Source organism: Ursus arctos, unplaced genomic scaffold, assembly GCF_023065955.2.
Source record: "Ursus arctos isolate Adak ecotype North America unplaced genomic scaffold, UrsArc2.0 scaffold_18, whole genome shotgun sequence".
NCBI classification, from domain to species: Eukaryota; Metazoa; Chordata; class Mammalia; order Carnivora; family Ursidae; genus Ursus; species Ursus arctos.
In genome coordinates, this window is record NW_026622852.1 from 39,566,815 (window position 1) to 39,579,905 (window position 13,091).

The window sequence follows — 13,091 nt, forward strand, 5'->3', positions numbered from 1 at the left end:
TTAATTATGGGTTGCATTGAATGCATCACTGGTATGCTTCTGCAGTGGGTTTTTCCAGCCTGGATTTCAGGGAAGGGCAGAAAGAAGAAGGAGGAGGGATGGTTTGAGGTGACCAAGGAGACCGAGCATCAAAAACCTGAAAACCTGAGATGGTTCCAGGCCTTTAGGCCTCTGGCGCAGCAATAATTCTCTGGGCGAGCCCACCAGCCGTTTCCCAATGACCATGCGCAACAGGCCAGGTGGGAGCCTATGGAAAACACAGGACTCTCGCAAAGCGGGACAAACGCATTCCGGGAATCGTAGTTCTGCGCCTTTACGCAGGCGCAGTGGCCCCTCGCCGGCTTGCGCGCGCAGCTCCTGCAGGACCAGTTTCTAGAAGCTCATTGCGGTGGCGATGGTTCTGACTGCGGGTGCTGATGCAGGTAGCGGTTGTCCCGGGCCCCTGATTTGGGGGCCGCGGCCGGCTCTCCGGTTCCAAGGATGCACCCGGAGCGGGGTGGGTGGGGAGCCGAGCGACCTCACCGTGCACTCCCGATGCCGCAGCTTCGGGGGGGGGGGGGGCGGGTAGGTGGGCACTGTCCTGAATGATGGAGCTTTCCTCCATCCCTTCCCTGCCCTTACGGTCCTGCAACTTGGGGACGCGGGCATTTTGGGCGGGAAAGTTCTTTGATGTGTGCGCGTAGGGGAAGGGAGCTATGCGGTAACTGCAGGATGTTTAGCAGCATCCGCTGTACGCGCCAGGTAGGTACGAGTAGCGCGCCTCCTCCAGTCGTGATAACCAAAATGTCTTCAGCGCCCCCCTCCCTTTGAGAACTTCTCTCTGCCTGCGTCACATTTTCGCGGAGCCTCTGTTGTAGGCTCCCTGGAGACCGAGACGAGTGTCTGGTCACCGCACAGCCCCAGGTGCTCAGCGCGGCGCAGGTACTCCGTAGGCGCCTAATATTTGGCGGAGGAATAAGTGACGTCATGCATACGTGTGAGCCAGGCTCTGTGCTCGGAGGTGGGAAATTACTGGTGTTATAGTTGCAACAGGAGGAGAGAGTGCTTTCACCTGCCGCATTGTAGCGCATCTCACTCAGGCTGTATTGTCATTTCCTGGGTGTTGTCTGAGGGTGGGGACCCTGCCACATCTGTCCACGCGTGTCTCCATAGTGTCCTGATGTTCAGTTATTTGCAGCATGAAAGAACGCACGTAGCACAGGATAGGTTCTGTGCAAAAGAGCACCTGGGGATCAGAGAAAGCTTTGTACAAGAGGTGACAGTTGAAAGGAGTCAAGTTTTAACGGATGAGTAAAAGTTTGGTAGGAGAGGGAAAGAAGGCAGCTTTCAAGGAGAGGGAAGGGCCCAGTGAAAGGATGGAAGGGGAGAGAGGGTGTGTGGAAATGGGGACATTCTTTCTGGCTGCAGCCCCCATCAGGGGCAGCTAGAGCTCGAGAGGTGAGGTCTTTAGGGCAGGGTCTCTAGCTCATCATGCATGGCCTCTGCATTTGAATTTTACCTTGGTACAGATGGGGGGGGGGTTGACCCAGGTGTGCATATTAGAAGGCATCCTTAGGCTGCAGTGTGACTGAATTGAAACCTGTACATGGGTAGCTTAAGTAGGATAGAATGGAGAGGTTCTTAGGAAATAAAACCGCCAGAACTTGGTTATTGATTATGAGAAATTTGAGAGGCAAATAGGAAATCAGGCTGGTAAGTTGAGCACCTGGTGGGAAGTGGGTGGCCCTTCACTGCAATAGTTCAGGAGCTGATAAATAACTTTGTGCCTGGATTCTCTTGTAGCCGTGAGCCTTTTCTTATGTGTTTTACTTATGAGGAGTATTTAGTTTGAAGAAATTGTTTTCTTGGAGGGTATCTTTAATTACTGTTAAATAACTCCTCCGCTTCTCACGTAGACCTTTAATGTAGCAGCTGGGCAGGGCTGTTCTAGGCTTCTAGATACACGCATGTCTACATATATCTGAACCAATCCAAGAACTATGTTCTTAGGAGTAATAATTTGTTTTGCTTAATATCTTCTATTTCTTGACAGTTGCTGCAAGACCATAAGCTGAATGCTTGGAACCCTTGATATTTCACTGTCTATAGTGCCTGTTGGTGGACTGTACTGATAATTCAACTAGAGTCTAAAGGGAATTGGGTTCCTGCTGCTGATACACATTGCAGGCTGTGGTATCCTTGAAGAAGATGACAGCCATCTCCCCAGACCCTCACACTCTGGCCTCAAGTGAACCAAGCAAGGTCCTAAGCATGGATACTCCTGGGGATCAAGAAGCCATCCTGAGAGGAGACAGTACTGACCCAGAGACTTTCAGACAGAGATTCAGGTGGTTTTGTTACTCAGAAGCAGCTGGACCCAGAAAAGCCCTGAATCAGCTCTGGGATCTCTGCATTCGGTGGCTGAGACCAGACATCCACACGAAAGAGCAGATTTTGGAGCTTTTGGTGTTTGAGCAATTCCTGACCATTCTGCCCGGGGAGATCAGGATTTGGGTAAAGTCACAGCATCCTGAGAGTAGTGAGGAAGTGGTGACCCTAATAGAGGATTTGACCCCAATGCTTGAAGAAAAGGAAGGTGAGATTTATAGAGGGCGGGAGGAAGAGGGAGCAGTCTTCTCAAGGTGTGAAAGTAAACTCCCCCAAAGAAAGCAACTGATTGCTAAAAAGGAGTCTAAGTTTGGGGTTGGAACTGGCTTTGGATCAGCCCTGACTTTACGGTGTAATCGTGGGCAAGCTATGCAACCTCTCAGAACCTTCTTCTTCTTTTTTTTTTTTAATCTTTACGAGGGTTAAACTTGATAAGGTATAATACTAATTTCTTTCCTTTCAGCCTTGAGTAAAAGGGAATCTTAGAACACGGGAAATTACCTGAAAATGTGGGGACTCACAAGCATATCATCCAGCCCAGGCCTTAACTTTTGCCTCCACTGTGTGTGGGAGCAAGTTTCTAGATTGGGGTGCCCGGTATCCGTGATGATGGAAATGCATTCTGTGCTGTTTGGCACTGCAGGTTAAGCCTCTGAAATGTAACAAGGGCAAATAAGGAAATGAATCTTAAATTTAAATGGCTGTAGGTGGCAAGCAGCTACGCTATTGGATAGTACGATTTCCACAGCATCGGGGGAGGAACAGCTGACCTACAGTTTTATAATTACATTATTATACATATACACATGCTTAAAACATAAATTGAATTATATCTTCGTAAAATATTGATAAAAAGACTTCTAGGGTGGCTAGCCCTTTGAGGTCATGTGGTTCAACTTTTATAAAATCCCTCTAATATGCTACAAGTGTTCCGAATATGTGGAGCGGACGAGCTACCGTAAGGCTCTCAGTACATTCATAGGACAGTTTATATTCCACCAAGAGTTCCACGGTAGGAAAATGGCATTTACCTCCACAGAGTTAGGTTGTGGTGACACAGCTAATTGGTATGTTCGACATTGGGGTTTCCTGACTTCTCTGACTTGTCATGGCAACACAGTGCTTCTCCAAAATTAGGGCCTCTGTGTGGAAGCCTCTTGCAATAAAAAAGTTCGTGAATTAATTGCTTTAGCACTCTGTAAGAACAGTTTCCTTAAAAGAGTCCCTTCTACATAATTCTGATTCTTAATTCCTCTTGATTATCTAATCAATACGCTGCCTAAGATTCTCTTCATAAGAAAGTAAAGCCTGATTTAAAAAATACTTAACCCTTATCAGAAGAAGATCTGTTGACATCTCAAGGTATATAATCTCTTTAGTTGATATGTTCAGGTTCCTCATTTCCCTCTTTAGGCATCTGCTGGTGACCGCAGAAGAGGTGCGTGTTCCTGAGACCAGCCCCATGCTTTCATTCGAGAAGTGACTCTCTGCGAGGCACTGTGCTAGGACTATGAAGAAAACAAATTAATACATAAAACAAATATGCTGTTTTATATTAATACAGCCTGTGAATATTTTAAAAATAACTTATGCAAATTAAACACATTAAAACTGTAGGTGTGTGGATTGAATGAAATCAATTATTGTGAGCTTAGGGATTGAAAGGCTATTTTGTGGAGTAGGGGAAAAACTTGGATTTTAAAAAGAGAGTGTATGTGGCTTTTATCTCTGTTTTAAAAAGAGTGGGAAAAACTTTGTTTCTTCTGACCTTTTTCTCCAAAGAAACATGTATAAGAATTTCTAGCCTGAGGAATGCATTTGAAAGACTAGAGTGTTCTTTCCCACCCCCCGTTCCTAGATCCAGTCTCTCAAGAGTCTGTTATTTCCCAAGAGGAGAACCCTGAAGAAAATAAAGTGGTTTCTGTCCTTCCAAGTACTGAGTCCCAGGTAAGCTTCCTTTCACTGGTTTTCATTCTTAAGTGAATTACTTGCTGAGCTCCTACAGAGTGGTATAAAGATACTAGAATGATGAAGACAGTTTCCTTCACATTCTTCACATTCTTCGAACTCATTCTTCAGATGCTGTTTTATTTCAGTTACCAGAATTTGTCACAGGTCTGACTCTAAGAAAAACAACAACAAAAAGTTTACTAAAATTCTACAGTTATTCTTGATAAAGTTAGTCAAGTGGAAATAGAATTATATTTCCTTAAAACAATTTTAAAAAATCTCCAGCTGAGCGGTGTTGGAAAATAAAAAGCATCTCTCACAATGCCTGTAAAAAGATAAGGATGTCTAATCATGCTGCTGTTAATGAGTAGTTTTTGAATATTCTAGCCAATGCAGTAAGATAAGAAGGGAATGAGGTAAGTATTGGTATGAAAGAGACAAATGTGTTATTTGCAGATAACATGGTCTATTTGGAAAACCTCTGAGAATCAACTGAACAAGTACTAAAACTCATAATTGAGAAAAGGAGCTAGTTACAAATCAGAATAACTTGTAATCAGTTAAAAATCACTTAGAAAAACATTTTTTTAAAGATTTTACTTATTTGAGAGAGAGAACACATGTGCACGCACGCATGAGCAGCGGGGATCAGCAGAGGGGAGGGAGAAGAAGGCTCTTCACTGAGCAGGGAACCCGGATGCAGGGCTTTACCAGGATCCTGGGATCATGACATGAGCCAAAGGCAGACGCTTAACTGAGCCACCCAGACACCCTGGGAAAAAAAATTCTTATTCACAGTTGTAATTAATACTGCTATCGTAGACTGATAATGGCTCCCCAAAATATGTCCACTTCCTGATCTCTAGAACCTGTGAATGTTAATCCAATGCAAAAAGACTGTATTTTATGTGTTTGTTAGGAATCCATGACATTCAAGGATGTGATCGTGAGCTTTTCCAGAGGAGAGTGGAGGAGGCTGGAGCCTTTTCAGAAGGAGCTCTATAAGGAAGTGCTACTGGAGAACTTTAGGAACCTAGAGTTTCTGGGTAAAGATACCTCTTTATGATCTAACATATAAGCTGTGTACCTTTTTGTCCCCTATTATTGAAAGATAAGTGCTATTAACTATATTGGCTGGGCATGCAGGGGTGATAACGACTAATCCTAAAAGTGGGTTCTGAAAATGTACTTTTCTGCAATGTTTTCTCCAAAAAAGCATTTCCGCTTCATTGAACTGGAAATGTTGAGTATCACTGTGCTGTTTTCAAGGACATACCTTCCCCAGTTCCTCATATTCCAGGATTAATGTCTGTATTTGACAGCATCTTCTCTTTCCTGGAGAACCAGAGGCTGTGTGTGAATGTTGGAACATCTTCATCCTGTGCAGAAACAGTCATTTTTTTCATTCTTTTCTCTATGAGCAGGATTTCCAGTTTCCAAATTAGATTTGATTTCCCAGTTTAAGTGGGTTGAACTGCCATGGCTGCTGGAAAAAGAAATCGCAAAAGGCTCCAGACCAGGTGAGTTGGTGAAAAGCAAAGAAATTAAAACAGTTGCTTAACCAAGTCATTTGTGAAGAGCTTTTGAAATGTTGGGTGGGCTAGATGCTAAAATAGAAAGGTTGACTAGAGTAGACCCTTGCTTTCCTGGAATATTCATTTGAGCGGAGAGACCATTCGTGTAGGTCCCCTGAGAGGTAGATGCCAAGACATGATTAGCTATGCCAGGGACTTAGTGGGGAGAATTGCAGTGAGGGAAATGGGGAGACCTGTCAGGGCATAAGGTGGGTGTGACACCTGTGAATGAGAGAGGGAAGGAAGGAAGGCTGGGTAGGAAGTGTCTTAGACTGATGTGCAGTGTTTTGTTTTTTAAGTATTTGAGAGCGAGAGAGGGACAAGAGAGCATGAGTTGGGGGGGGAGGGGCAGAGGGAGAAGCAGACTCCCTGCTGAGCAGGGAGCTCAATGTTGGACTCCATCCCATCATGAGCTGAGCTGAAGGCAGGTACCTAGCCAACTGAGCCACCCAGGCGCATGATGTGCCGTTTAGGAAAGTTTTGGCAAGGCCAAAGAAGAGTTCTCCAGCTGGAGTCGCCTATCAGGAGTGCTGTGTCTCTGGGCTGCCCAGGTGTACCTGCCGTACTTGCCATTGCCTGGGAGCAGCTGTGGGAAAGTGGCCTTGGCGGGAATGCCGTGGTGGAATCAGAGAGCAGCCATGGGGGCTGTTAAGTAAGCACTGCAGAGCTGGAGATCTGAGCAGTGCATTTCTGGGAATGCCATAATACAGATATCAAAGCACACAGTGTTAGTAATGGGATGTATGCTGTACTAACAGCCGTATAAGGAGCAGTGGGAAATGCAGGAGCAATGGCTTAATTAACGTTGAAGTTGAACTTTGAAGGAAAAGGAGGAATTCATCCAGCGGACAGCATGGAAAGTATAATCTCATTTTTGTTAAAAGGAAAAAAACGTACATATATGTGTATAGATATAGATAGATTTTTTAATGTCTGGAGAACATTCACATTAACCCTGGTCATCTTCGAGGGATTACGTTTTTTCTTTGTCCTTCTATTTTAAAATTTAGCAGTAAATTTCAAGAAAAATTTTAGCAGTAAATATATTAACTTTACATTTAAAAAATAAGTTATTGTTTATATATCAATACCTTGTTGGTTTTTTTTTTTTAAGGAAAAAACCCTGTAATTTCACTTAGCTCTATTCCATCTTAACCAAAGTCAACCTATTGGCTGTTTTCAGTATAGATGCCCAATGAAAGGATATTATGTTTAATACAAATGATGTAAATATGCACCCCTCTCCTGCATAAGCATTATGTAGATGTACAACTTGTTTAAAAAGTTATTTACAACAGACTGGAGAAAAAACTTTTTTGATAGACAAAGCAGAGTCGGTAGCTATAATTTAGAAAATACTTTAGCAAATCAATAAGGAACGCTGAGCCTGTTAGAAAGATGGGCAAAGAACTTGAGCAGATAGCTGACAAAATTAAAAGTAACCGACAAAACTAAACTTTAAATTGCTGTAAACTTGAAAAAAATGTTCCAACTCACCAGTCAACAATGAAATATACATTTAAAGCAACAGTATGGAGGCGCCCGAGTGGCATAGTTGGTTAAGCCTCCAACTCTTTGGTTTTGACTCAGGTCATGATCTCAGGGTCCTGAGATCGAGCCTCACATCGGGCTCCACGTTCAGCGGGAAGTCTGCTTGAGCTTCTGTCACCCTGTCCCTCTACCTCTCCCCCCGTGCACTCTCTCTAAAATAAATAATTCTTTTTAAAAATGCACAGACTTTTTAATAATGGTTAACTTCTGGGGAATAGAATTTTGTTTTTTATAGTTAACTCTTTAAAAAATAGTTTTATGAAAGTGATGGTGTGATCTCATGATTAAGAGTCAAGATGAATGATGTGGTTAATAAGTGAGTTCAAAGTTCGGAGAGGAGTATAGAGTATGGTATTGGAGAAAGCTGTGGGGATTGTGGGACTTGAACCCGAGGCTCTGGGTGTTTGTGTTCAGGAAGGTGCTATGAGATTGCATTTGAGGGAGGACAAAGACCGAAGGAATAGGATTGAAAACACAGTAGTGTGATAGGGACAGCGAATGGATGCCTGATTAGAGTGAATCCATAAGGTTGACTGTGATAACCTTTGAAAGCCTAACATAGGGAATACTGCATGTCTATGACATTTTCTATAAACTTAGTGCTACTTGGCTGCTTTGAGAAGCAGTGTGGTATAGGGATCAAAAGTATGGGCTTTGGTGTCAGAATAGATGAAAAATCTGGTTCTGTCACTTAGAACACGTGTGACTTTGGGCATGCTTCTTACACCCTCTGTGCCTAGTTGCCACACCCACAAAACAGGGATAATATCAAGACCAACCTTATAGGGCTGTTGTGAAAATTAAGGGAGATACAAGTATAGTGCTTGATATGGGGCCTGGCGTTTATTAAGCATTCAATAAACGTTTGCACTGTCATTATTTGGAAAGAGAATAGAGTGGATTGAGAGAGAGTGCGTTTGTACCTCTTACAGAAATTTGAAATGAGGGTAAGAACTTGCATCTTTATTCTAACTATAAAGCACAAACTTTTCATTTTCCCCAATATTTTTCTTAACCCCTATATTTACCTAGTTTCTCTATATTTTTTCCTTCTCTGTTTCCTAAGATTCTGAAAATCATCCAAGACATATTCATATCGTTTATAGTCATTCCTTCATCTCTTCCTGTCTCAATCCCAGATAGGACAGCTTCCTTCATTGCAAACAGGACACATTCTATTTGTTATTTCTTTTAGAGTGTGAACCTAGAGGTGAATTGAAGGAATCCTCTCGAAATCAAGATGTTCTTCTGGAAGAATCTACTTTAGATAAAATAATAGAAAGATGCCTAATGGGTGGTAATTATGGCTTGATGGGAGAGTCCCGGAAACGTAGCAGTAAGGAATATTCGCAAGTCACAGGCACACAAAAGAAAACTCATGGGAGAGGCAGTAAGGGTGAGGAATTTGACCCAGAAAAGAGCCCCTTTGGAAGTAGTTTCAAGCAAACCTCAGATATAATTAAACATCTGAGAGTCTACTTAAGGAAGAAATCTCGGAGGTATAATGAATGCAAGAAACCCTTCAGTTTTCATTCAGACCTTATTCTGAACCGCAAAGAACACACTGGAGAGAAGCCACGGAAATGTAATGAAGGCAGAAAAGTCTTAGGTCACTCTTCCTCCCTAACTGAACACCAGAAACATCAGAAAATGCACTTGGGGGGGAAGACCCAAAAGTGCACTAATTGTGGGATAGCCTTTACGCGGAGCTCATCCCTTAAGAGAAAAAACTCCTCTATCTGTGAAAAATGTTGGAAAAATTTAAATCAAGATGCAACCTCAGATAAAGATGAGGGAGCTGAGATGGGAGAGAAGACCCATAAATGTAGCAAATGCGGAAAAGCCTTTGGCTACAGTGCCTCACTGACCAAACATAGGAGAATTCACACAGGGGAGAAACCCTACATGTGCAATGAATGTGGAAAAGCTTTCAGTGATAGTTCATCCCTCACGCCACATCACAGAACTCATAGCGGAGAAAAACCCTACAAATGTGACGACTGTGGAAAAGCTTTCACCCTGAGTGCCCACCTCATCAAACACCAGAGAGTTCATACTGGAGAAAAACCCTATAAATGTAAAGAATGCGGGAGACCCTTCAGTGACAGTTCCTCTCTTATTCAACATCAGCGAATTCATACTGGCGAAAAACCCTACACGTGTAACAACTGTGGAAAATCCTTCAGTCACAGCTCGTCCCTTTCCAAACATCAGAGGATTCATACTGGAGAGAAACCCTATAAATGCGGTGAATGTGGAAAAGCCTTTAGACAGAATTCTTGCCTCACTCGACATCAGAGGATCCACACTGGAGAAAAACCCTATTTGTGTAACGACTGCGGGATGACTTTCAGCCATTTTACATCTGTCATTTACCATCAGAGACTTCATTCAGGAGAAAAGCCCTACAAGTGTAACCAGTGTGAGAAGGCCTTCCCTACCCATTCACTCCTCAGCCGCCATCAGAGAATTCATACTGGCGTAAAACCGTATAAATGTAAAGAATGTGGGAAGTCTTTCAGTCAGAGTTCATCTCTTAACGAGCACCATCGAATTCATACCGGAGAGAAGCCCTATGAATGTAATTACTGCGGAGCAACCTTCAGCCGGAGCTCCATCCTCGTCGAGCACCTAAAAATCCATACTGGCAGGAGAGAGTACGAATGTAATGAATGTGAAAAGACATTTAAGAGTAACTCAGGCCTCATCAGACATCGGGGATTTCACTCTGGAGAGTAATTCTTGAAATACAGTTAAGGTGGTTGGGGGGGTGGAATCTCATCAAATTGTCCCTTATTGAAAACCCGGGGTGTCCACTACCACAGCACGGATCCGGAGCTACAACTTTAATGGGTTGGCAGCTGGGAAAACATATTGTGCCACTCACCACTCTTCTGTGGTAGATCATAAGAGGCTTGGTAAAGTCCCGTGGGAAGCGAAGGAAGCAGGATGAGATGCGCAATGATTCTGAAAGGCCAAATGCAGATTTAAAAAGCAAGAGGAGGTGCACGGGACCCACTGGCGAACCTTTTTTTTTTCTTCAAGAGATTTCCCTCTTCTAGCTTCTAGCAAGAACTGGTCTCGAGTCATAACCTAGGTTCTGGGTTCTGTCCCAGTTTGCCAACGAGCTCACTAACCTTGGGCACATCATTTGACCTTTCTAAATTTGAGTTTTCTTTACTGGCAGCATGAAGGGGGTGGGACTCACGATTTCTAAGTTTACCTCCGATCCTCTCCGAAGCTGTGGGAATAAGCTAACCACTTTGGGTTTGATGGAATTTTCAGGTTTCTCTAGTAGAAAGTGCTCATTTGGGATCCTGAACTGAGACTGTGGTATACTTTTTGAATGGCTGGTGCTGGGAACCCTAGAGTATCAACAGGGCCGAGTCGGCGGAGCTCACGTGGGTGTGTCTTCAGGGAACGTTTTAACTGGACAAAGTACCCCAACCTGTTTTTCCCTCTGGGCTTTGACTGAGGGGATTAGGAATCTAGAGGGCATACATTGGAGCCATCTTGGCCATGAGAGTGCCAGTCCTAGGAAAATGGGTTGGGGGCTGGGAAACGGGGGGGGGGTGGTGTGGAAGGAAATGGGTGCTGAAAACAGAGCTATTTGGGATGGATTATCTTTTGCAAAATAGAATTCTATTTTTTTTAAAAGTTTGCTTATCCTAAGTACAGCCCCCTGTGATCGGAGTGCAAATGTGTAGGACAAAGGTCACAAGCTATGATTGGGCCGTCTGATATGTTTTGGTTGGTCTGCATGGTAAGGGGTGTGTGTGTGTGTGAGAGAGAGAGAGAGACAGACTAGTTGTCACCATTTAAAAAGGAGATTTCATACCAAAAAAAAAAAAAAAAAATCTTGCCTTGAAAAATTATAAGGGCTGACAACCCTGGCCCGTATTTCTGTGGGGTCGTCAGCTGGTTTGGAGTAGCAGCTGCTGCCTTTTCATGGGGAATCTACTCTTCTACTGGCCAAGTCCTCTGATTTATAGGACCTGACTTGCCCCACTATAGGAACTTGATACTATGGTCCCCTACCATCTGGAGAATACATATTCTAAAGTCTAAAGAGACTGCTCCACTGATAGTAAAATTCAGGAAAAGAATGTAGAAATCCCACAAAATAACTTCTCCATTAAGTGTTTTGTTGAGAAATTAGACCTGAAAATAAGAGTGAACAGATATCAGTGGGTCATTTCTTACGATGCCTCTCATTGGTGGAGCGTGAGTAATAATTTCTGACTGAAAAAGGAACTAAAAACCCAGAGTCAGGTTTAGGTCTCAAGTCCTAGGGTTCTGGAGGCACCCTACAGATTCACCGATGGTACCACAAAGTTCGTAAAGTTGAAATTTGAGGTAGCTCCTATAAGTGAGGACGCAAACAGACAACTGTTTATGAAAGTGAAGAGATCCTTAGTGCTGATGGGAGACTCAGCAGTATTTGCTGTGATTTAAGGGGTGTAGGCTTGCAGTGCTACCTCTGAATAATGCTTCTGGTTTCTTCCTTATACCCCAACTCCCCCCCCCACCCCCCAAAAAAGTTTGTAGTTCGGATATTGCTGTATGGTAATCTGATCTGCATAGTTACTGCTAAATGGACCAACCAGAGACATTCTAGCCATGAGAGGAATATGGCTTACAGGAATCATTCATCTGGTCTTAAGTTTTTTGCAAACATATATAAACCCTGATTTGTTTTCTTGAGAAAGAGACAATTTATAGAGAAATATATAAGATTCTTGAAAAGAGACTTCTTCAGGACGTTTACTGGTTACAGCCTCCAGCATACATAAGAGGAGGTGTTATACCAGCACCGGCTGGGTATCTGGAACATAGAGGCGCTTTTTAAAACAAGTTTTTGGGGTATAAAGTACGTATAAAAGTCATTTCAAGTGTACAATCCAGTGAGTTTTGGCAGATTGACCGAGTTGTACCAAATCACCATAATCCATTTTTAGAACATTATGTAACCTCAGTAAGATCCCTCGTGCCCGTTTACAGCTAACCCCCTTCCCACACCTAGTCTCAGGCAACCACTCATCAGTTTACACTCCTGTCTTTGGAGAGTTGCCTTTTCTGGACATTTTATACAAGTGGGATCATATGTGCTCTTGTGTATTTCATTGACGTATTTTCTAAGTTTATGTTCTAGCACATCAGGCCTTTATTGCTAAATGATACCCTGTTTTATGGGTATACTGTATTTTGTCCATTCACCGGCGCAAGGACGTTTGGGTCGTTTACAGTTTATGGCTCTTCAGAATAATGCTGCTTTGAATATTGATGCGTAAGTCTTTCTGTAGACACGTTTTCATTGTTCTTAGATGCCTGAGTGGCTGGCTCATAGGGTAAATTTTTGTTTAACTTTTTAGGAAATTGCCAAATTGTTGAGCAGCCCTGTATGATCCCCTACAATCTGGGGAATATGTATCTTTTTTTTTTTTTTAAGATTTTTATTTATTTATTTGACAGAGATAGAGACAGCCAGCGAGAGAGGGAACACAAGCAGGGGGAGTGGGAGAGGAAGAAGCAGGCTCATAGCGGAGGAGCCTGATGTGGGGCTCGATCCCATAACGCCGGGATCACGCCCTGAGCCGAAGGCAGACGCTTAACCGCTGTGCCACCCAGGCGCCCCCATGGGGAATATGT

At 43.3% G+C, this 13,091-nt stretch overlaps 1 protein-coding gene across 1 annotated transcript; it reads left to right on the plus strand.

The window, feature by feature from the left end:
• Nucleotides 1–366: 366 nt before the first annotated feature.
• On the plus strand, nt 367–12,852 carry ZNF483 (zinc finger protein 483). The gene is made up of 6 exons (XM_057313675.1): nt 367–422; nt 2,033–2,575; nt 4,226–4,314; nt 5,237–5,363; nt 5,742–5,837; nt 8,638–12,852. The coding sequence occupies exons 2-6, from the start codon at nt 2,188–2,190 to the stop codon at nt 10,179–10,181; spliced, it is 2,244 nt and encodes a 747-aa protein (XP_057169658.1). The 5' UTR covers nt 367–422; nt 2,033–2,187; the 3' UTR covers nt 10,182–12,852.
• Nucleotides 12,853–13,091: the final 239 nt, after the last annotated feature.

Coding starts and splice junctions, on each gene's coding strand:
- ZNF483 (XM_057313675.1), top strand. CDS start 2,188: ATGACAGCCATCTCCCCAGACCCTCACACTCTGGCCTCAAGTGAACCA. Junction 2,576..4,225: donor AATGCTTGAAGAAAAGGAAG/GTGAGATTTATA, acceptor CCCCGTTCCTAG/ATCCAGTCTCTCAAGAGTCT. Junction 5,364..5,741: donor TAGGAACCTAGAGTTTCTGG/GTAAAGATACCT, acceptor CTCTATGAGCAG/GATTTCCAGTTTCCAAATTA.